General features: G+C 39.3%; 5 protein-coding genes, 3 long non-coding RNA genes and 1 other non-coding gene across 15 annotated transcripts; 4 read left to right on the top strand and 5 right to left on the bottom strand.

The window, feature by feature from the left end:
- Positions 1-30: 30 nt before the first annotated feature.
- AT2G09365 lies at positions 31-229 on the top strand. Its single transcript, NR_140522.1, has one exon. It is a non-coding gene; the product is annotated as an other RNA (non-coding RNA).
- Positions 230-932: 703 nt separating this feature from the next.
- AT2G42310 (ESSS subunit of NADH:ubiquinone oxidoreductase (complex I) protein) lies at positions 933-1,880 on the bottom strand. The gene has a single exon (NM_129793.5). It carries the CDS (start codon positions 1,620-1,622, stop codon positions 1,278-1,280), a length of 345 nt encoding a protein of 114 aa, NP_181760.1. The 5' UTR covers positions 1,623-1,880; the 3' UTR covers positions 933-1,277.
- A 138-nt stretch (positions 1,881-2,018) lies between these two features.
- Positions 2,019-5,978, bottom strand: AT2G42300 (basic helix-loop-helix (bHLH) DNA-binding superfamily protein). 5 transcript variants are annotated; one of them, NM_180037.4, is made up of 6 exons: positions 4,843-5,978; positions 4,646-4,759; positions 4,499-4,564; positions 3,364-3,432; positions 3,168-3,239; positions 2,021-2,411 (listed from the first exon to the last, which is right to left on the bottom strand). In NM_180037.4, exons 1-6 carry the CDS (start codon positions 5,329-5,331, stop codon positions 2,238-2,240), a joined length of 984 nt encoding a protein of 327 aa, NP_850368.1. In that variant the 5' UTR covers positions 5,332-5,978; the 3' UTR covers positions 2,021-2,237. The 5 variants fall into 5 exon arrangements, with proteins under 5 accessions (NP_001324789.1, NP_850368.1, NP_001324790.1 ...); NM_001036453.1 differs by having other exon boundaries at positions 2,035-2,411; positions 4,495-4,564; positions 4,843-5,716; NM_001336964.1 differs by having other exon boundaries at positions 2,019-3,239; positions 4,843-5,885.
- A 1,158-nt stretch (positions 5,979-7,136) lies between these two features.
- On the top strand, positions 7,137-10,113 carry AT2G42290 (Leucine-rich repeat protein kinase family protein). Its single transcript, NM_129791.3, has 2 exons — positions 7,137-8,703; positions 9,244-10,113. The coding sequence occupies exons 1-2, from the start codon at positions 7,401-7,403 to the stop codon at positions 9,879-9,881; spliced, it is 1,941 nt and encodes a 646-aa protein (NP_181758.1). The 5' UTR covers positions 7,137-7,400; the 3' UTR covers positions 9,882-10,113.
- A 403-nt stretch (positions 10,114-10,516) lies between these two features.
- Positions 10,517-11,030, bottom strand: AT2G09360. Its single transcript, NR_140521.1, has one exon. It is a non-coding gene; the product is annotated as an other RNA (long non-coding RNA).
- On the top strand, positions 10,686-11,030 carry AT2G09355. The gene has a single exon (NR_140520.1). It is a non-coding gene; the product is annotated as an other RNA (long non-coding RNA).
- A 2,182-nt stretch (positions 11,031-13,212) lies between these two features.
- Positions 13,213-15,688, top strand: FBH4 (basic helix-loop-helix (bHLH) DNA-binding superfamily protein; the record flags this gene model as incomplete). Of its 3 annotated transcripts, NM_129790.5 has the most annotated exons (6): positions 13,213-14,157; positions 14,422-14,678; positions 14,785-14,964; positions 15,078-15,143; positions 15,228-15,296; positions 15,386-15,688. In NM_129790.5, the coding sequence occupies exons 1-6, from the start codon at positions 13,710-13,712 to the stop codon at positions 15,443-15,445; spliced, it is 1,080 nt and encodes a 359-aa protein (NP_181757.2). In that variant the 5' UTR covers positions 13,213-13,709. The 3 variants fall into 3 exon arrangements, with proteins under 3 accessions (NP_181757.2, NP_973670.1, NP_001324355.1); NM_201941.2 differs by having other exon boundaries at positions 13,282-14,157; positions 14,785-15,143; positions 15,386-15,590; NM_001336962.1 differs by lacking the exon at positions 15,386-15,688 and having other exon boundaries at positions 13,282-14,157; positions 15,228-15,359.
- Positions 13,467-14,147, bottom strand: AT2G09350. Its single transcript, NR_140519.1, has one exon. It is a non-coding gene; the product is annotated as an other RNA (long non-coding RNA).
- Positions 15,540-22,797, bottom strand: AT2G42270 (U5 small nuclear ribonucleoprotein helicase; the record flags this gene model as incomplete). Its single annotated transcript, NM_129789.2, has 2 exons — positions 15,540-15,913; positions 16,012-22,543. The coding sequence occupies one exon, from the start codon at positions 22,541-22,543 to the stop codon at positions 16,025-16,027; it is 6,519 nt and encodes a 2,172-aa protein (NP_181756.1). The 3' UTR covers positions 15,540-15,913; positions 16,012-16,024.
- Between the last annotated feature and the right edge of the window lie 54 nt (positions 22,798-22,851).

Here is a 22,851-nt window from a genome sequence, read left to right as displayed (position 1 = left end):
AACACAACTACACAGAGAGAAGTAATTACCACAAGATCCCTCTCTATGTGATGCAATTTGATGACACGAGATTGCTCAACTAAGGCAAACAACAAATTAAGCTACTACTCTAGTCTCTTCTATTGTTTAATCGCTAGTCTCTTCTTTTGTTTAATCATCATGTATGAAACCAGAGGATGAGATGAAGATCACAAGCTTGCTAAAAAGCCAACACCAGCATAAAGTACTTGTACTTAAAAGAGAAGAATATGAAGCCACACTTTAGGAAACTAAACAAAGGATTTGGGAAACTATGAGCAATAGTAGTACTCAAAGGCAGTATAGTATTAATCGACCAAAATCTATAGAGATAGAGGTAAGCAGTCATGATTTCTAAAACATTATCTACCCAAATCTAGTGAAGTTACTTTCAACTCCAGACTTGTCCAAGTATAAGATCGAAATCAACATTCTCATCTGCTATTCTCAGCTAAGTAGAAACCTAATAAACACCACCGTCAAAGAAACTGAAATCTAGTGTGTCAAATCTACCAATAGCTGACACCATGAAAACTCCAAACGCTAGCCTAATAAAATACAGCAAATGACAAAACTGAAATCTAGAGTGTTGCATCTAACAATGGCTGATGCCATTCCAACCACTTGAAAGCCTACAAAACTTATTGTGCACGCTGCAATAACCTATAATCACGAACATGTCTACAACACAAAGGAACAATCCATGCCCTAGTTAGAGCTACACTATCAGCTTATCACTACTACTACAACAAATGACAAGTATAAAAAAGATGATCTAAAGAGATAAGAATCGACTAACATAAAGTAGCTATTAATCTAATCAATATGCACTGCACTGAGTGAAACAAGCAAACCTGAGATTCACAGAGAACATAAACAAGCCATGAACTAAGGAAGAGAAGCACACAACATCAGCATACAACTCTCGTTTAATCTCTTTCTCCAATTAGTAATGCAGCAATCAATAGTCGAAATTGAATCATTTGAGAAATGAGTAAATCAAAAGTGACCAAATTTGAGAATTGTAATAAGAAGTAGAGAGTGAAGGCAATTGCGTCTAAACAGTTAAAAGAACACTTATTTCATGAACATCATCATTATCGACAAAACAAAGGAGAATTGAAACAAAGTTCAAGGGCCAAACGAAACCCTAACTCTCCAGTCTTCGTTATCATCATCATTAAACGGTAAAAAAACTCCTCAACTCCCGGAGAATAAGGACATACCAAATCAAGCAACCGGAGATCCAACGGTGATGCTTAATCAGATGAATCTCCAGCGGTCGCGAGCTTCTCCATCTCAAGACGCTCTAAAGCTTTCTGATGAGCCCAAGTCTCGATTGAAAGATCAGGTTTGGCATTGAGTCCAACGCCGAGGATAACAATTGTAAGGAAGCTGGTGATGTAACAAGGAAGCTCCCAATCTTCCCATTTTCGCGACTGTCCTGGTGCCGGAGGAGTACGGTTCATAAAGTAACCCTTAGGTCGCTCCTCGTGACCTGGCGTCGCCCACCGACTCGGACCGGCGGATGTAGATCCAGACCTAGAGAAGATCCGATTTCGTAGCGTCTTCGCTGCGACGGTCAAGGACTGCGTCGACGGCATCGCGTTGGTTCAGATATTTCCGCTGTAAGCAAAAAGGAAATGCTCAGATTTGTCAAGTGTCCAACTATATACGACCACGACCTACAAAAGGTTTCATTCGAACCGAACCGAGAATTTCAATTTTGGTTTATTGAAATTGTCAGTTTAATTGGGAATTATATAATGGTTTCAGCTTAGATTATCCGGTCTAACAGATTTATATACGAAATTGACTCTCTTTTATGTTCGGTATGACTTGGTATTCTCAGTTCTCATTTTGTTTTACGGTTTGACTGGAAATTTTGTAGTCCAAATCGGTTCTGGCAGTTTGGTTATAATTTAGGTAGACCAAATTGAATTGGTCACACTAGTCGGTTAAGCAGTATTGGATGATAGTATTCGTGTACGACGTCGTAATTGCTCAGTAACATATCAAATCTTCATATACTTCTCTCAAGGGAAACGCAATTTAGACATTCTGAATTCTACATTGAGGAATCTAGTAAATATAGAAAGGCCATGAACAAAGACCTGAAACAATCATAACCATTTTCTACCTCTAATTCAACAATCGAAACTTTAGTAGATATATATAACTCTTATATATACACATAAGCATGTCAAACTGTTTCCAACTTAGAGCTCCATTTTCACCTGATTTGGGTGTAAAGTAGCTGAACCCATTGAGAAATTGGCTTGATGATGATCTTCTTCTCTTCCCCATTCCGGCTGGTGGTAGCCGTCGAAAGGCCATTGTTGCAGCTGATGATAAGACTCTGCATTGAAGCTACCATCCATAAGAGAGCCGTTCTGCAGAAAAGATAATTGGACCTCATCATTATTAACACAATTTGTAAAACATATCAGCTTCTCTTAGAGATGATTGATCCAACATCCTAGATTCTCAATCTAGTCAACAAGCCAGCTCTATTTTACTGTAACTCATCCTAGAAGAACAAGGTTTTTAATGAGTGGGGTCTGGTTCTTAAATGGTGTACAAGCTGTAAAAGAAGAAGGTCATTTAATAAGAAAGTTATTTGCAGAGAAACAAAAGTTGATTATTAGATTAGATAGGTGAAACTTGAAGCAACAATAACTTAAGACTGAGACCCACAGAAAAATAATTGTGCAAGGATAAAAAAAAAAGACAGCATCATAGACCATAGAACAAAGGTGGTCCGTGTTTCTGACCACTTTTATCTCTCTGTATGATATAATTGAGAGAACTAATGAGTCCTTTCAAAAGATTTTTTAGAGTCCTTGATCTCACTGTTTGTACTGCATTTTTGTAAGGTCTAAGTATTTATTTCCCCCACGTTGTTCTTCTTCTTTAAGCCTAGTCTAGAATAGGGTCGATTAATGTTGGATCAATAAATATCCAAAAGTTTCTCTTTTTGTGATACAACTTAAAAAGGTTACTCAAAGAAACATAATCCCTATGGTTACTTAAACGAGTAACATGGTCAAAGGGAAGTTTTTCCCAGTGAACATTGAATTTAAGAGTTTTTATTGTAAAAGAAGATCACATGCAACCTTAATTCTCCTATATGATTAGTTGATACTTACCTCTGAAGCCAGTATGCTGTCTAGATTGAAGTCGATTCTGGGGTTTACTGCAGCAAGTCTCATAGATAGCATCTGAAAAGAAGAAAAACGGTTATGTGACACTGTGGCACCAATTTTATCATACATTGTGTAGCTTAGTGTTTCAGTTCAGGACCTTCAGGTAAACAACAACAAAAGATAGTGCAAGAAGTCCTACCTCCACTTGACGCTGTAAAGTTTGCACATGGTTAATGATTTCATCCAGAACCAATGCAGTGCCCTGAATCTGCAGGCCAAAGCTTTCTGGTCAGTCAGAAAGAAAGAAGAACAAGGCATAGTTTTTAGAAATATATGTGGTTAACGAAGCAGTGTGAAAATGAGCCTTAATCCTAAGTTGCATATGTATAACGGCTTCTATAAAATCAACAACTCTACTCTTTTCAAGATAATATGCCAGAAAAGCGAATCAGAGCAACATCTGTAGTTTACAAACATGGATTCAGGATTTCTCAGGATTTCATGAAACAAACAATCAAGTCCCAAAACCCCACAAATTTGACAAACTCTTAAAGAGTTGTCACTTATCATCATCTCCTTCCACCAATAATTGCAGCTAAATTCCAAGATATCTATGGATTAGTTAGCTGTCTGCAGGAGTGTCACATCATGTATCCAACCAATTAGGTATTGTGGGACTCAAAGCATATAACAATATTAGTGACGATACTACACTCCTCACCCTCTTTCTACTTGATAGATACCAAACTTATTAGAGACGATACTACACTCCTCACCCTCCATAGAAAGCCTGCAACTTTTGCCACTTATTATCAAAAGATGGACCCCAAAACACAGTCTGACCTTGATCTATCCACCAAAATCTGTCCCCTCTACCCAAAACCTTAAGGGAACAGTCCAGCTAGCATTCCCACATCATATAATCCATTATCGGCATTTATGGAGTAAGCTTCAAGCTCAAATGAATACACTTTGGGAAGAAGAAACAAGAATCTATTGAGCAATGTCACATCACTTCCGTATTACTACTACTAGTTTACCTAAATGGTTGTGACCCGTGAGATATTCTTCCCCACACGAAAATAAAGTTTACATATCTTCAAGGCAGTGAAATTACCAAACTAGTGGTTTTGTTCTTTGTCACACCACAAAACCTTTTTCATATAAGAGGAATTTAGCACTAAACCCTTATCAAACCACATGATCAAATTATAGAAAAAAAATCACTTTTTGGGGGTTGGTCTTAATAAAGAAAGATTCTGTCTTTAAGCACAAATGAAGATCTAATTATTGATTAGCTTTTTGATTAAAAGGTCAATTATCTAAAGACAAACCTTATCACAGCCTGGGACCAGTTCCTGTAGCAGCTTCATTCGTGCGTTTATCTTCTCCCTTCTTGCCTATAATCAAGAGTTAATGATTAATTAGCATATTGCCACTAATTAATTAATACAAACCATGTCTGTGAGATTGTGAATTACTCTCTCTGCTAAGCTATGGTTATCAGTAGCTTGACCACGACGAGCTCTGACATGAACATATGGCAACTTGTCTGACTCCACGGAGCTCTTGTTCTTCTTCGTCGAGCTTTTGACCTAGAAATTAAGGAATAAAGAAATTAGGGACTAATCTCTCTTGTTTAATTAACAAGTTTGATTGTGTGAACAATTGGTATCACCTTCTTCTCGCGTTCTTTCCTTTTTCCAGAAGAGTAGCTCTGGTTCTGATTCTCCACCATTGAATCGGTCTCAGCAGGCTCGGCTTTGACTCTGTCCAGATTCGCGCCGGGATTAGAAGGTAAAGAGTTAGCAGTCTCGCCGGAAAAATTACCGTTTTGCTCTGTAGCAATCACCGAGAAACGAGCGGCGCGGTCCAAGAGAAGCGAGTTAGAAGGAAAAGTCAAAGCCCCGAAAGGGTGAAGAGTGGTAGGAGAAATATCACCACTGGTAACGGTTCTGGCCTGAGAAGACGATGAATCTGGGAAATGGAGAAGCTCCATGGCCTGAGTCACAGGCATCTCGAGTAAAGCCGTGAAGGAGCCGCCAGTAGTCTCCGGAGGCATCGTCGTCACTAAGTGCCGAAATTCGTCGCTGAAATTGAGAGATTCTAGTCCGGCCACCGGCCCAACAACGCCGGATCTAGCTCTGAAACCTTGGGTCAGATCCATTAGCCGGGAAAATCACACTTAAACCGGAATAAACCGAGTTGAATGAAATTCAGTGATAACCAGAACCGACCGACTTGATCAACTCGTTCCTTTTAGAGCTTTTAAAATCGAGAGAGAAAAAAAGGAATTTAATTTTTGTCAGTTGGGGAGTATTTTGACAGTTAACGCGAAGGAGGTTGCATCAATGGCGGTATTAAAGAGAGTAGCGAATGAAATATTTCTCTCTCTGTCCCTCTCTGTGAGTTTCTCAGAGCTTGCTCAAGAAAAGAAAAAGTCTTCTTCTTCGTTAAGAGTTTATTATATCTGTGTGTGTTCTGAGAGCACAAGAGCCATTTGGAGTGGGAAGAAAGCAACGTTAGCTTTGGAGTGCGTCTGTTAATAAAGCCAAATTTTTAGAGAAAGGAAATATCCAATTTATGGGGTTTGGAGAGACGATGATAGAGAGACGCTTTTGAATTGGGCCTATTGGGCTTTATTCGGTAGTATTTTTAATCCCTGTGTAATGGGTCACTTGTTTTTTTCTGGTTTAGTGGTTACTAATCACTATAGTTGGAGCCATAAATAAGGTCATTTCACTATGATTCATTCTTTTTTTTTCCTTTCCTTTTTAATTTTTATAGACTCTGGTGAGTAAATTTTCAAATTTTGACTGGTCGTTGTTCACCCTCTTATTTTATTTTATTTTGTTCAAGGTCGTTATTGTTCAGCCTCTAAAATTACTCTTTTTATAAAAAATAAGCTTGAGATGAATCAGAGTGCCACACTCGAATAAATGAAAACGACAAGACTTTCCGTCCCCACCAATTATTTAAGTTACATGGATCTAAAAATTCGGCCGTTTTTAGTGATTTATTGGGCCACATGGACCGTTGATTGAGATTGCCAAAATTGGCCCATCTCACTCACTGCATTGGAGTTCTAGTGTTTGTACCAAAAACGGTAAGATGTTTGCGTACATTGACCGCAATTTGTAGCCCTCCCAGTTCTTGCACGACAAGGTTTTGTAGGATTTTAAGGTACTACTATTTCCTCTTGAAAGTTCTTTAACTGAAAAAAGTAATTGTTAACAAAAGTCGGATGTGATGATATGATGCATATATTTATTTGATGTTGTGAATAAGTTGAATTTGGGCCGTGACAAAGTGCTAACCCAACAACAATGGGACTTGTGACTCTTCGTGTATATTTCGGAATTGCCCATTAAGACTAGGAGTAGAGGAGCCAAAAGTGGCATATTTTCAAATGCATCTTTGTGTGGTTACTTTGTCGGTTGGTTAATGATTTTTCTCTGACACAATCCACTCTCTACCGTCTCTTCCCTCCTTTAATTTGAATAAATATGACATCCTCTATCCAATTCAAATTCATATGCAATAGGTCGAGTTCGATTATTTTCAATTATTCTTAAACATATTTTAATCCTTTTTTTAGTTACTGCTGAATCTTGTAAAAGTAAAACAATTATCGACCCAGTGGGACTGTACAGTTTTTTCATGGCTCAAGAGTGAAGAGGTCCTATACGAGTTAAGATTCTATAGACTATAGCATTTAAGATAACACTTTGTTTATTTTTTGTATCCCAAATTTGTTGTAACTTTTTTTTTTGATACCTATATATAGTTTTAATGCTATAAAAATCCAGTGACCCTAGATATCACCAACGGATACACACAAATTAAAAATGTAACAACAACCCACCTGCATCAATCAATAACTAAACTTCAAAAAGTTTCAAAAATAACCACAAAATGTCAAAAACCCAAAACGCAAATCCCAATATATCACATTTTTAATTAGAACTGTAGTGTATATATTATTAAAATTTCAAACCATAGTATATGGACAAGAATTCAAAAAATTGATCATGACTACATTACACCACGTTGCTAACATGAAACCATAAAAGAATCATACCTCGGTCAAATCTCCCATTATTCTTCTCCTTCGTCTTCACTGTTTACCGTTTTTCCTCTGCAACTTCTCGTTGCCTCACACTATATGAATCATCTGTAATTTGTAGCTTCTTTAACAACCAAAAAGTTTCAAGATTCCTATATCCTAAGCAAAAAATGAAGTTACCATCGATTCTTTCACTTGTTGTTTCTTCCATCTTTCTCTGCATGAGCTTTTGCTCCTCTCTCAATTCCGACGGTTTATCTCTCCTAGCTCTCAAATCCGCCGTCGATAACGACCCGACCCGAGTAATGACCCACTGGTCTGAATCCGACCCGACTCCTTGCCATTGGTCCGGAATCGTCTGCACAAACGGCCGAGTCACAACTCTTGTACTCTTCGGAAAAAGTCTCTCCGGTTACATTCCATCAGAACTCGGTTTACTCAACTCGCTAAACCGGCTTGATCTAGCTCACAACAATTTCTCTAAAACCATACCGGTTCGTCTCTTCGAAGCAACCAAGCTCCGGTACATCGATCTCTCTCACAACTCACTCTCCGGCCCAATACCGGCCCAAATCAAGTCCATGAAGTCACTCAACCACCTTGATTTCTCCTCCAATCATCTCAACGGTTCACTCCCTGAGTCACTCACTGAACTCGGAAGCCTCGTCGGAACCTTGAATTTCTCTTTCAACCAATTCACCGGCGAGATTCCACCGTCGTACGGTCGATTTCGAGTTCACGTCAGCTTAGATTTTAGTCACAACAATCTCACCGGAAAAGTACCTCAGGTGGGATCTCTGTTGAATCAAGGACCAAACGCATTCGCTGGAAACTCTCATCTCTGTGGCTTCCCATTGCAAACGCCGTGTGAAAAAATCAAAACCCCAAATTTCGTCGCTGCAAAGCCGGAAGGTACTCAAGAACTCCAGAAACCAAACCCTAGTGTAATCAGCAATGACGACGCAAAGGAGAAGAAGCAGCAGATCACCGGTTCAGTAACCGTTTCTCTGATTTCTGGAGTTTCGGTTGTAATCGGAGCTGTTTCTCTCTCTGTATGGCTGATCCGGAGAAAACGAAGCTCCGATGGGTACAATTCGGAGACAAAGACGACGACGGTGGTTTCAGAGTTCGACGAAGAAGGGCAAGAAGGTAAATTCGTAGCGTTTGATGAAGGATTCGAGCTTGAGCTTGAGGATTTGCTGAGAGCATCGGCTTACGTGATAGGCAAGAGCAGAAGCGGGATTGTGTATAGAGTAGTGGCGGCGGAATCGTCCTCCACCGTTGTCGCCGTTAGAAGGCTCAGCGACGGCAATGACACGTGGCGATTTAAGGATTTTGTGAATGAAGTTGAGAGCATTGGTAGGATCAATCATCCTAACATTGTACGGCTAAGAGCTTACTACTATGCAGAGGACGAGAAGCTTCTCATCACTGATTTCATTAACAATGGCAGCTTGTACTCTGCCTTACATGGTAAAACACTAATCTTTTTCCTATTTTGGTGCTAATTCTGCATAAATCTACCACTAGTTATAAGGTTTTTATGTGTACTTGCTCTGACTATAAAGTGGAGAGCTTTTTTTTTGTCTTTGTCTGATTGTGTTGTATTGACTAACATGTTCGCTTCTTCTCATTGTTTTATTGTTCAAAGCTTTACTGTGTTTACATGTGTTGAAACTTGAAACAGTAGAACTCGATGACAAGCATACAGATTTGCTTCTGTGTAGCATTATAGTATGTGGTCCTGTTATTTTCATGGGAAAACTTAAGTCGAGAATGAGTTAATGGTAGTCTAGAGAGTGTTTAATGTGACAGAAAGAATATTTCTTTTTGGTTCTTAGACAGAGATTAGTTTATGATCCGATAGATGTGTGTTTTTCATAGTTAACCTCTGCTTGATCTGCCTTGGGAAGTTAGTACTCGTTGAGATTTTTCCATTTTCCTGAGATATGCTGTGCTTTGAGTATCATGTATCACTGGTTTCTGAGACGGCATTTGAATTTTTTTCTGTAGGTGGACCTTCGAATACTCGGCCTACACTCTCTTGGGCTGAGAGGTTATGTATAGCTCAAGGGACTGCTCGGGGTTTGATGTATATACATGAATACAGTTCGAGAAAGTATGTTCACGGCAACCTAAAATCAAGCAAAATCCTGTTAGATAATGAGCTGCATCCTCACGTCTCAGGATTTGGTCTCACACGACTGGTTTCCGGCTATCCCAAAGTCACTGACCATTCACTATCATCCATGACGCAAAGTATAGACCAAGGATTTGCCACAAGACTCTCAGTCTCAGCTCCTGCAGCTGCTTACCTTGCACCCGAAGCCCGAGCTTCTTCTGATTGCAAATTATCTCACAAATGCGATGTTTATTCTTTTGGTGTGATTCTATTGGAGCTGTTGACTGGTCGATTACCTTATGGTTCCTCTGAAAACGAAGGAGAAGAAGAACTCGTGAATGTTTTGAGGAAGTGGCACAAGGAAGAGAGATCTTTGGCTGAGATCTTAGACCCAAAGCTTCTGAAACAGGATTTTGCGAATAAGCAGGTTATTGCAACCATCCATGTCGCTTTAAACTGCACGGAAATGGATCCAGATATGCGTCCTAGGATGAGATCTGTGTCTGAAATTCTAGGTCGGATCAAATAGGAATTAACCACTTCTTAAAGAGCCGGGATTAATTAGTTGTGTATGTATTAGTCTCAGGCTAAGTGGAGTTTTGTAGTTTCTATGGCAAGTTTAAAAGGGTTTAAGGTTTATTTCCGGATCAAGTGTCTGTCTCTGTTTATCATCACATGTACCTTGTGTCTTAAGGAAGAGAGTTTGGTTGTGAAATTATTTGCCCCTTCTAGAATCTTACACAGATAATATTAATAAGGAAATTATGATAAAGATCTTGTTTCAAACCTTATCAGGCTTTGTAAGTAAAGATTAAAATACGAAAAAATGTTGACAATCCTTGCAATTTGCATGATTGATCCTATCTTTCCAAAACTCAAAAGAATTATATAATATCACCAAGTGGGTTTATAAATTATACATGTATTTTAAATTGTTTGTTTTCATTGGTCAAAACTTATATTCGATTTTGATAGATGCATAGATTTTTTGAAAGATCATGGTTAACAAAAAAAAAAAAAAGAGACTCAATAGCTCTTTTGTGAGCCTGTTCTAATTAAATATTATGAAAACGGGAAAATAGATTATACTCAATCGCATGATTGCATATCTCTTGCGCATGGGGGATGTGAAATGAAATAAATTTGAACCGATCGTTAGCAATAACATAAGAAATGAGAAAGAAAGGCAAAATCAAATCTATTTCGAATATAATTTTTTGTCAGAAACATCAAACATGATCAGATCCCACCGTTGGTCCTTTGTTCAAATTGACAACAAAAAGTATGACTTTTATAAACCAAAAAGAGAGAGATCTTCATGGCAAAACATATCTTGCCCCCAGCACGATTGATTAGTTCCAAATTTAGCAGCCCACTCGAGAAAATTAAATAAAAAAGGAGAGAAACACTTGCTTAATATAGAAGTTTCTTTTTGGAAGAAAATAAAAATAGTGAAGCCCCCTTTTTGAGCTTGTTGACATTATAAAAGCCAAAGCTGGACCACGATTCCCCACTTCTATCAATGTAATCTATTTTTTCTTAAGAACATAAAAAGATTTTTAAATAAATTGATGGGAATCGTTTTGTTTTTTATATTTATACTACTATCAAACAGTATAAAAAACAAAATGTACACAACAACATTGAGAAACTAATGGGGTCTCACGTGTCCATGTTCCCATCCACATAGCCACGGACGGGATTTGCTTTCTAATTTTCCACATTTCTTTAGGCCAAACCTTTATAAATGGCACTTGATATTTGCTTCTTTAATTTCAATCTCTTTTTTTTTTTCTTTTTTTTTTGGGTGTTTTTCCCGTTGTATCCATTGCATTTAGAAGAAAATTGTTGAGACCACTGATTTTCTTCGAAAAAGAACTTCAGCAATGAAGAGTTTGTTTTATGCACGTCTTTACAAAAAAAAAAAAAACTAAGAGATTATGACCTGCATTGAAGTGAGAGCACTTGAGAAAACTTGTGTGTGATGATTTGGAAAATAGTTGTTATAGATAACTAATCATATATTGGTATATATGGATTCCTTTGAAGAAATACTGGTTTGATTTGAACAAAAACATTTGTTACGTATGATTAAACATACTTTTCATTGCACGGTGATACGAAATTTTGATTCAGTTGAATTAGATCAATGTAGTTTTGAGTTATATTTTTTATGTTTGCCCATTCGTTAGTGATATAAAACAAAGTATCATCAGTATATAGCTAGTTTCGAGATAGTATGTACAACTTTTAAATATTAATTACCTATGCTTAAATAGTAATAGTATTATGTATGTGCATGTGCTTTGTACATACAATTTTGTCTTCTTGTTGATTAATTATTAAACAGCTCGAAGTTTTAAGACTATGTAGCTTAGCCTATGTCAATGTCATCAATCTATATGCAATATATATAGAGCCTCAGGCACATAAACCGTAGTCCCCATATAAAAAAGGGAATGAAACAGCTAATAACTCCATAGAGAATAAATTCACATTCAAAGCAAATTCACCACCCCAATCTTCTCAATGGTTCGGTTTCTTTTTTCAATTCTTACATTGTACTAAAAGCTAAAAATTCAGACTGATACGATACGAATAGGTTTTTGAAAATATAAAAATTAATCAATTTCCATTAAAGGGCTGAATAGCTAAAAACTCCATAGAGAACAAGTCGCTTTATTGGATTTAGATTTTAAAAAGACGGCGCTCGTGAATTATTAAAGTTTAAACTAAGATAAGATTTAAAGAGATTTAGAGGAGACGTAATCTGGTGTATATCGTTCACATAGAGTCACGTCACTGTATAATCCATCGACCACTAAGGTTTTAGAGTTTAGTTTCAAATCTTACTTTTTCATGCAGGTGTACCGTATGTCACACAGATTATAGTAGTCGCCAACTTACGTTCCCAATGGGTGATAACGGCGTCAACGTCCTCCGTCACGATCGTGTCGTAAGCTGTACACTGTATAGGTTCCGTGAACCTTAAAATCGGATTTGGAAAGCTACGTACGTACGTAAATATTGGTTAAAAAGTTCAAACAGTTTTGATCTCTCTTTTATTACAAACAAACTGTACTTCCGACAATTTTCTTTCTTTCTATTTCAAGTACGTTTTCGTGTCTAACTATATTAACATCTAACTTCTGACTTTTATACTCTGATGGGACAATCTTTAATTCTTAAATTCTAAGTTGTACCATGCGAATGGATATTAGATTTTGTCAGTACAATTGCTGACTATGAATGAAGTACTCTAACATCATTATTGGTTCCTGAATAATGAGTACTTAAACAAAACAAATTTGAAGTAACGTAACCATGACATATTAGATCCATGTCCCCTAAAACGTATTAAAATTATTTCCTTACGTCGTTAAATTTCGAATCTAGTGTTAAATTGTTACATTGGTTGTTAAACTACCGACCCAATAAAAAAAAAGAAACTAATATTTATGATTGGTGCATCTTGTTGTAAATTGTAATCGTATGGCCTACCAGCGATTTCATTGTCCCCAACATACAGATATTTTTGTTCGTGTGTTATAAATTAGGGTAGAAACATCACATATTTTACAGAGACAAAGAAAAAAACAAGAATCGTAATAAAATGATATTATGGATACATGTAGATTATAAGATGAGAAATAATAATTTGTCACGGGTCCATCAGTATACTCGTCAAAATTGATTAGGTAGGTAATTTACTTCACATGCTCTTCCTGTATACAAGTATAAAGTATGTATTTTCATCTAAAATCTACTCTTTTCTCAATTACATTTTATATAGAAAAATTCATATTCTTAAGAAATAGTAGTAAAATTGTTCTTGAAAAAAAATATGAAAAGGCATTTTCCGTGACTCAGCCTCACAGGCGGCTTAAAACGACGTCTTTTTCAATTTTAATAAATTTTTGGTAAAAAAGCTTTTGGATCCGCCGCTATCTTCAGCAATTAAAGTTGGACGCAGAAACTCAGAAGCAAAAAGACGATAAATATTCATCATCACCTTCATCTCTCTCTTCCTCTCATCAGACTTCACCGTTCTTCTTTCTCTCTTCTTCATCTTCAGACGAAACCTCCTTTACTTCCCCTTCAAGGTTTTATATTTCCCAAATCCTACACCTGCTCACATCTCAAGCTCAAGTTTTGTTTTCCCGGGAAAAGTGACACAAACAAGAACTTAACAAGGGAGAAGAAAAAGCTTATATTCATATCAACGGTTGACGTTGGAAAGCTATTAAGATTTGGTTTTCTACAAATTTGTTCTTCCTGAAACGTCACGAGACAGAGCTTACAAGAAGAGAAAACAGAGGAAATTTCGTTGCATTTTTTTTACATATTGATTCGATTAATGGATTCAAATAATCATCTCTACGACCCGAATCCCACCGGGTCGGGTCTTCTTCGTTTTAGATCAGCTCCGAGCTCTGTTCTCGCCGCTTTTGTTGACGACGACAAGATTGGTTTCGACTCCGATAGGTTGCTTTCAAGATTCGTGACCTCTAATGGCGTTAACGGAGATCTGGGTTCACCTAAATTCGAGGATAAGTCTCCGGTTTCGTTAACGAACACCTCTGTTTCATACGCCGCCACTCTGCCGCCACCGCCGCAGCTTGAGCCGTCGAGTTTTCTGGGTTTGCCGCCGCATTACCCGAGGCAGAGTAAAGGGATAATGAACTCGGTTGGTTTGGATCAGTTTCTCGGTATCAATAATCATCACACCAAACCAGTTGAATCTAATCTTCTCCGTCAAAGCAGCTCTCCAGCCGGAATGTTTACTAATCTCTCTGACCAAAACGGTACCGTTTTGCTCTCTGCTACAAAGTTTTTCCCCCTTTTTTTAGTCTGAAATATTTTTTTCATTTATAACAGAAGTGTTTTTGGTACTTCTTGATTCAACTTTTTTGAATGTTTTAACACTTGCTTCAAGATTTTTGAATGTTTTACGTTCCTTGAGAATAATTTTAAGACAAGATCTGATTTGATTTTGTCAACCATAGAGTTAAAGCACTTTGGACTCAACAAATCTAATAAGTGTTTACTATATACTTACAAATTTGCAGGTTATGGTTCAATGAGGAATTTGATGAATTACGAAGAAGATGAAGAGAGTCCATCTAATTCCAATGGATTAAGACGCCATTGCAGTCTCTCTTCAAGGCCACCTTCTTCACTTGGAATGCTTTCTCAAATACCTGAAATCGCACCCGAAACTAATTTTCCATATAGCCATTGGAATGATCCATCCAGCTTTATTGATAACTTATCCTCACTTAAAAGAGAAGCCGAGGACGATGGAAAATTGTTTCTCGGAGCTCAGGTAACTCGGTTATCTAACCGGTTTGTTTTGGTTATTGATCAGTAGCTGAAAGTGGAGTTGATTTCTTGGAGTGGTTTCTAATGATGTTTTTGATGGGTTTCTACAGAACGGAGAGTCCGGGAATCGTATGCAGTTACTGTCGCATCATTTGAGCCTACCAAAGTCATCATCGACAGCCTCGGACATGGTTTCAGTGGATAAGTATCTTCAGCTACAAGATTCTGTTCCTTGTAAAATCAGAGCCAAACGTGGTTGCGCTACACATCCTCGAAGCATCGCTGAACGGGTAACTTCACCTAGTTAAGGCCATCTTTACATATATCAATGGAAGTCCATTTGAAGCAGAATCTAGTTTGTTTTCAGAAAGCCTTTCCTAAGAAATCTTGTCAATTGTGTCAGGTAAGAAGAACGCGGATAAGCGAGCGAATGAGGAAGTTACAAGAGCTTGTTCCTAACATGGACAAGGTACAGTTTTCAGGAACTTCCTTGTAATGACTTTTGATCATAAACAAATTGTTAAATGATGTTGTTTTCTTTATGTTTTAACAGCAAACCAACACTTCGGATATGTTGGATTTAGCTGTGGATTACATCAAAGATTTACAAAGACAGTATAAGGTAAAGTTCCTGATCATTGTGGAAAAAAAACAAAGGGGCCTGTTTAGTCTTCTGTTGAATTGATTTAGTCTTCTGTTGGTTTTACACAGATTTTAAACGACAACAGAGCTAACTGTAAGTGTATGAACAAGGAGAAGAAGTCAATATAGGGCGCAACAAAGTGTGTAGTAGATAGGACTAAAAAGCAGGGAGAAGGACAAGAAAGAAACAATGTCATGTCTGAATATTTTTTAGCCGAAACAGACCAAATTGTCTATGTAAGCTCTCGAGAAAAGCATCTGCTTCCAACAAAATTCTAAGTAATAAAATAGTACTCGATTTGTTCTTATTTCATTATTACAATGCAGAATCTACTAATCAAATGTTGTACTACAAAAGGTAAGATCAACTACGGTAGCTAAATGCGAAAATTATGACCAGAAGAACAAAGAAAGACTCGAAAACTAAGCAGAAAACATAAATTATTCTTCCATGTGATCTGCAGCGTCAGAATCTTTGATATCACCAGTAAGACTACTCCTGGTCACAACCAAAGTAAGAATCACACATGAAGTAGAGTGTATACGACTTCTCTCCTGGTTCAGTTGGTACTGCAAACTCCAGCTACGATGCAGAATCTAGTAAGCAAATGTTGATATTACAAAAGGTAAGATCGACCACAGTAGCTAAATGCGAAAATTATGACCAGAAAACAAAGAAAGACGCGAAAACTAACCAGAAAACATAAATCATTCTTCCATGTGATCTGCGGCATCAGAATCTTTGACATCAACAGTGAAAGAATACTCCTGGTCACAACCCAAGTAAGAATCGCACATGAAGTAGAGTGTATACGACTTCTCTCCTGTTTCAGTTGGTACTGCAAACTCCAGCTTCACCTGCGCCTTCCGTTGCAGGGAGATTCTCTTGATGGCCATCAACTGGTTCGTCTTGGCTTCTCCAACGACTAGCCACCAACCTTCTTCTTTAGTCTTAGGATATCTTGGCGCGTCCACAGGTCCCACCTCGGTCCTTCCCTCCATGTCTCTCTCCAGTAATACCTGCAATGTGATATCTTTTCCAGGGCTTACCTCGTTACTTCCCACAATCTCATATGTAAGGTCAATGTTGGGGAAGCGGTTGCAGAATCTGGCAATGTCAAGAAGCTGAGCGTCTGACATTTGGAGAAGCTCTTGGCGTTTGTCATCTTCCATTTCCACAAGATCAAATATGGTTTCAATGTTATTCCCCGGATTCTCATGGCACCTTTTGGCTAAGTCCTTTGTGAAGTGAGGAAGCTGCAGAAGCATGGAGTCTCGATCCCACATGCCTTGAGTCACCATCTGGCTTACTTCCATAGCTAAAAGAGCAAGATTCAGACAGCCATTGCTCGATATCACATCGACCATTGCTTGAAGAAGCCTTGTTGCTGATAAAAGGACCTCACACTGATCCATTACAAGGTTCCCGCTGATTTTTTGCCTTGAGAAATGCGCCTGAAGAAGTGCGCTTGTCTTCACACGAGGGTCTGTGCATCTTGGGTTTTGAAAAGAGAACCTCTGGTGATTGATGAGTCTCCGAACTGCGTCCTCTTCACCAGGACGTATAGGAATCAAGTCATACTCCGAAGCTGAAGTCAAGATCTCAAGAAGACCCTTCATCTTGGTCTTGGAAGCCAAGAGAGAACTGAATCGCTCAATGGTGGTGTAATTTATGTAGTAATATGACGCAATCATACCAAGATTGAGAGGAGAGAGATCCAACTCATTGTCTATTTCAATGCATTTACTCACTTCAAGATCAGACAAAGTGTTTTCAACGAGCTCTGAGAGGTGATCAGATAAATGTCTGTGGCTCACTCCCAGGAGATTGTAGTAGTTAGGGTTCTGGGGAAGCCTCCTGTACATGAAGCTCCAGGTAAGATAATCCACAGCATCTTGTTTGTTCTCTATAACTCTAGCAACTACTTCTGCATTGAAATTATCATGCAAGAAATGTTGAAGATGACTCTCAACCGGAAGAGCTTCATACAAAAATTTCTTGTAATACTCTTTACGTGGTGCATGACAGAAGATCACACACTTCCCAGCGTCGTCAAGCAGAGGTCGGCTACCACGCCCCATCATTTGGAGCAGATTAGAGATGGGGTAATCCGAATGAGAATTTTCCCGTCCATCGTAGAAATGTGTTCCCATTACAACAACCAAATGTGCCTTCAATGGAGTACCCCAACACAATGAACTAGACATTACACATACCTGAATCCGTCCAGCTTCAAAAAGCTGAGTCACAATCTCCTGATCCAGATTGCTTAAACCCTCGTGCAGGTAGCCAATGCCATGGCGTAAAGTCTCCTTCAGAGTTTCCTCACAAATTTGTATTAAAAAAGGCTCTAATTCTTCCAGATTCCCTAAAAGGAAATCAGGGCTCTTCATGTTGTCCATGTGCGAGTATGCTATCAGATCCACAGCAGTAAGGCGGACATGTTTACGGGTCGGGACAAAAACGATAGCTGGTTTCTTGTTCTTGGCATGCTGTACTATGGCAGTGTATGTTGGCTTAGTCATCGCCTGCATCCTGGCTTCAAAACTCAATATGTCCACCCCATGAATGTGGATCTCCAGTGGGACAGGACGAACATTAGGCGGGAAGTTAAAAACGCCACATGAACTGGCCCCAATCCACTCTCCAAGATCTTTGGCATTTGCAAGGGAAGTTGATAATGCAACAATCCTGATTTTATTCCCAACCTGACTTGAAATATATCTCATTCTAGAGACAATTACCTCCAACACTTGACCACCTTGACCCCCAATTAAATGAAGCTCGTCAACGATAAACAAACTAACCTGCTGGATATATTTTCTCTGTTTCCACCTCCGGGACAGAGCGTCCCATTTCTCAGGAGTACTTATGATTATCTGACCTTTCTCAAGCAACTTAAGATCCAATAATGTCTCCCCAGTTAACTCAACAACCCGTAAACCAAGCCCCTTTCCGAACTTTTTCTCCCAATCACGAAACTGCTCCTTGGCAATAGCCTCAAGAGGTGCTATATAGACAACACGCATTGCAGAATCAGGTCCTTCGAGATGATTCCTTAATATAGCAAACTCCGCACATATAGTCTTCCCACTTCCTGTTGGAGCAGCAACCACTACATTGTCACTTGTGTTATACAAAACAGTAAAGACCTGAGTCTGCACTGGATTGAAATGCTTGAAATCCTGATAAAGAGTTTCATAAGAAGGATTTCTTAGGGCCATCACCGGGAGGGGCTGCAAATCCAGTAGCTCTGTAGGTGGTGGGTATTTTTCTGGAAGAATAAGATGCCTGAAAGATACAGGTAACACAGTCGGCGAGTCAAGCCATTTGTCTGAAACCACTCGGATGAAATACTGTGGGGGAATTGGCTCAGAGATTGGTACAGTGAAGTTCAAAGTGTGGTCCTCATCAATAACCCGTTTTTTAAAAAGAAAGTACTCATGATGAAGGATCTTTTCACCATCATTGTCTTCCACAATTATCCAAAACGGTTCAACATATTTATTTGCTTTGTCATCCCAGTGGAAATCAGGTGTCACCGTGAGCTCAACCTGCAGAACAGAACGAGAAATCGGCTGAACATGTGCTGCAAGTTTCAGTTTTGGGAACTGATGGATATACTTGTGAAGTGGTCTGCCCATCTTAGGATTACAAATAAGCTCTCCTAGCTCCTGTGAAGATAGATCATAGTACCTCTCCCACACCAGATCGTTTTTCTCCAACTTCATCAGAATCTCCTTGGGAATTCCAGGAAACTGCCAGAGGGGTGTCTGAACACTCCACATCCTCTTCCCTACCATTTTAGACAAGTTGAGAGCTTTCTGAGACAGTTGAGCCCACCCCCTCTTCAACACAATCTCAAAAATAGCTCGTAACAAACGTCCAGCACTTTGGGTAATATAAACCATGTCAGATGTCAAAGAAAGACCCTCGAGCTTTAGCTTTGAAATATATACTTGCAGCAAAACGTTGATCTTTGCACTGGGATCTTCTAGTGTTTCCTTTACCGGAATTGGTACACGATCCAAAAGCTTTGCCAGTTCCATCTTCTCATCTTGTCGAACAGTGACATACTTGAACTCCTCACTCAGAGAGAACAGACGACAAAGCTCTATATCATTCATTGTTGGCTTCAGATTCTCATTGTATGCAGCTATTGTTCCATGGCTTATGTAGTAGTAGCTAGCAATGCGTCCCAAATCAGTAACCTGGAAGTGTCCACTTTTCCTGTCGTACTTAATCAGGTTGTTCTTGTCCAAGATAGTGGCAGCAGAATGTATCAGATCAGCTCTTCTCTCCTCCAATAGCAAGTCTTTTGCAAGGGCATCAGGCGATACGCCATACAGTGTCGGATTACGAACCATGCGGACATATAAATATGTATAGCCAAGCCAGTGGCAAGCTTCTCTAGCATTCTGAATGGTTCCAAGCACAATTTCAGCATTGAGCTGATCAGCAAGTTTGGAAATAAACTGGCTTTCAATAGGTAGTTGCTCATTCATCAAACGAAGATAATACTGTAGCTTGCTGTATCCAGTGATTATTATTCCCTCCCCTTGTTGGTCATATTGAGGTCTTCCGGCACGACCAATCATCTGCATAACATCTAAAGGACTCAGCTCCATCCACTCCCCTCTCTCAGGATTATATACTTGGGTTCCTTTGATAATGACAGTATGTGCAGGCAAATTCACACCCCAGGCAAGAGTTGCCGTGGAAATCAACACTTGCAAATTCCCCCAGCGAAATTGATTCTCAACTATCTCACGATCAGTCCTTGTCAACCCAGCATGATGAATTGCAAAACCATAAGGCAGAAGCTCTTTCAGGTCATTATTCTTGAGAAGTCCAGCTAAACACTTAAGAATTTCACGACTTTGACTATCTTCCTTCAAGAATCTGCTGAGGGTATCATTTGCCATAGCTGTGTCCCGTATTGCCCTTGCAGTTTTTGCTGTTTCCTTCCTCGAATGAACAAAAATAAGGACCTGGTGTTTTCCAGCAACAGCCACTACTTTCTGATAACATATATCATTCATCAACTGGAACCTCCGTAACGGCTTTTTCACATTAATTCCTATATACTGCTGACCGAGAGGCACAGGTCTGTAGCTACGGTCAAATATAAACAACCCATTTTTAAGATCCACTCGCAAAAATGAAGCCACATCGTCACAATTTGGCAGTGTTGCAGATAAACCTACCAGACGAATATGCTCCTTTGTGCTTTCAATCTGCCTAAGAGTCCTAGCGACAATACTTTCAAGCACAGGCCCTCGATTATCATCAAGAAGATGAATTTCGTCGATTATAAGAAGCCTCACAAGCTGTGTATAAGTGCGATCTCCAGATTTCCTGGTGATGATATCCCACTTCTCTGGCGTTGTAACAATTATCTGAGTCTCTTTGATTTCTTGCCCAGTAAGGGACTGATCCCCACTGAGTTCCTTCACAGTAACTCCAAAATCCTTCAAACGTTGAGATAGACTATCCACGACCTCAGCAACAAGGGCTTTCATTGGTGCAACATAGACAATTTTGTAATTACCATGATTAAACGTTCCACCAGGGTTCATATTCAATCCAAGCTGGTGCAGTATGGTGAGCACGGCAACATTGGTCTTCCCAGCACCAGTTGGAGCACAAAGAAGAATGTTGTCAGCCTTAAAAAGAGCAGTGCCGTACACTTTGCTCTGAACCCTATTCAACTGCTGCATTCCCCTAAAAGCTGGTTGGGCCCACTCTGGCAAATCGCTAATTTTCACAAGCTTTTCATTACTATCAAACTTTTTAGAAACCCACGGCACATGAACCTCATCAAATTCCTTGCCACGTATTCTGAAAGAGCGATCAGGAAGCTCACACTTGTTATTCTCCCTCGTGAAACCACCTTGGTTAAAAGCAAGGCTCTCCAGGTCCATCACCTGACGCTGGCCCTTCAACCAACCATTCTCCAAATCTAAATCATCAACATCTCTCATGCCTCTGTCTCCGTCAACACCAGAATCATCATCCATAAGATGTTGAGCTTCTTCTTTGATATCTTTCTCCCGTTTCTCCTCCCTTTCTTTGGCTGTTGCTCTTTTGGCATGCAACTCCTTAACAATTGCTGCCAACTCTGAACCTAACCCCAACATCTCCTCCTCAATTTGATTCCTCTCTTCCTGGTCTCTTCCCCTAGCCAAACGGGTGCACCACACAACTTTAAGACGGTTTTGCAACAGAAATTTAACAAGGCTGAACTTTTCAAACTGAAGGTGCTCAAGCAGCTTGATCTCAACATCCCTATCATTACCCTCAGCAAGTATCTTAAGCAGCTCTTCTGCGAGTTCCTGGCACTCTTGTGCATCAATCTTCTGCTCATATTCTTGAGATATCTTTCTCTGAAGCCAATAAGCATCAATATCCAGAACATTAAGACTCGTATCCTCCTTTGCCTGTCTTGCATCCTCGCCGTTTATTGCCACACCCACCTGGACAACTCCAGTTTTGTTAAGCTCAACAACATCTTCATCCTCCTCATCTTTTTCATCCTGGACCATATCAAGATCACTCTCATCATCATCCTCTTCACATTCAAGGGCAACACCAATATCATAATCAAGTCCTCCATCCTCACTAGCTTTACCACTTAAAGAATCACCACCCTCTTCATAGTCTGTAATCAGTTTTCCAATCGAAACAAACTGACTGAAAACCTGATCAGTAATAACGTTTAGTAGTTTCTCAATCTCTACCTTCTTTTCATGGTTTTTGACGGATTCATTCTTAAGAACTGCCAAAATCTCATCAGCCGCACCGCAAACAATGTCCAAAGGCTGCCCACCCAATTGCTGCTGGATAAGACCAAGCATAATCTCAAAAGCAACCCTTGTTTCCTTAGTCTTCGGCTGATAAACACCATCCTCCGTATCATTAAGTACACTCACCTCCCTAAGACGAACTCTTTTGCTCTCACGAGCAGACACCAAATCATCACAACGTTCCTTCTTCTTCTTAGATTTATTAAGCCGCTCATCTAACTCATGAGGCCTTCCCCTAACGACACGATCTCCAAAGGATTTCGGATCAATCCTACCCCTGAGACTCTCCGGTTCACCAGAAGATTCATGCGTATCACGACGACGCTCATCACTGTTAAGAACAAGACTGGAATTGACTTTGTACCCATACTGCTTCAACCTGGCTTGCTCCTCCGCACCACCACCACCCAAATTCGTCATCACCAAATCGGAAAAACAAACCCCAAATTCCAAGAATTAAATCAATGAAACAAAACAAAATTCGGAACGAAAAACTCTTCTATTACCTCTCTCCCGTTCTCCGTAATCGTCGTCTTAAGAATTTGATCGAGTCGATGAGTTTTTTTTTTTTTTCGTTCAACAGTCTTATATATACACCCTAAACAAGTCTTAAACCGACAATACATTGTCGGCCACAAATTCCAAACCCACGAAGGCCTGTCCGGAAGCCGACTAAAATTATGGAATTGTCCGGTTCAATCCGTTTTAACTATAATTAGAAGAAAACA

The sequence above is a fragment of the Arabidopsis thaliana genome, chromosome 2 (genome assembly GCF_000001735.4).
Source record: "Arabidopsis thaliana chromosome 2, partial sequence".
Classification (NCBI taxonomy): Eukaryota; Viridiplantae; Streptophyta; class Magnoliopsida; order Brassicales; family Brassicaceae; genus Arabidopsis; species Arabidopsis thaliana.
Note: the sequence above shows the minus strand (reverse complement) of the source record. Positions and strands in the feature narration are given on the sequence as shown.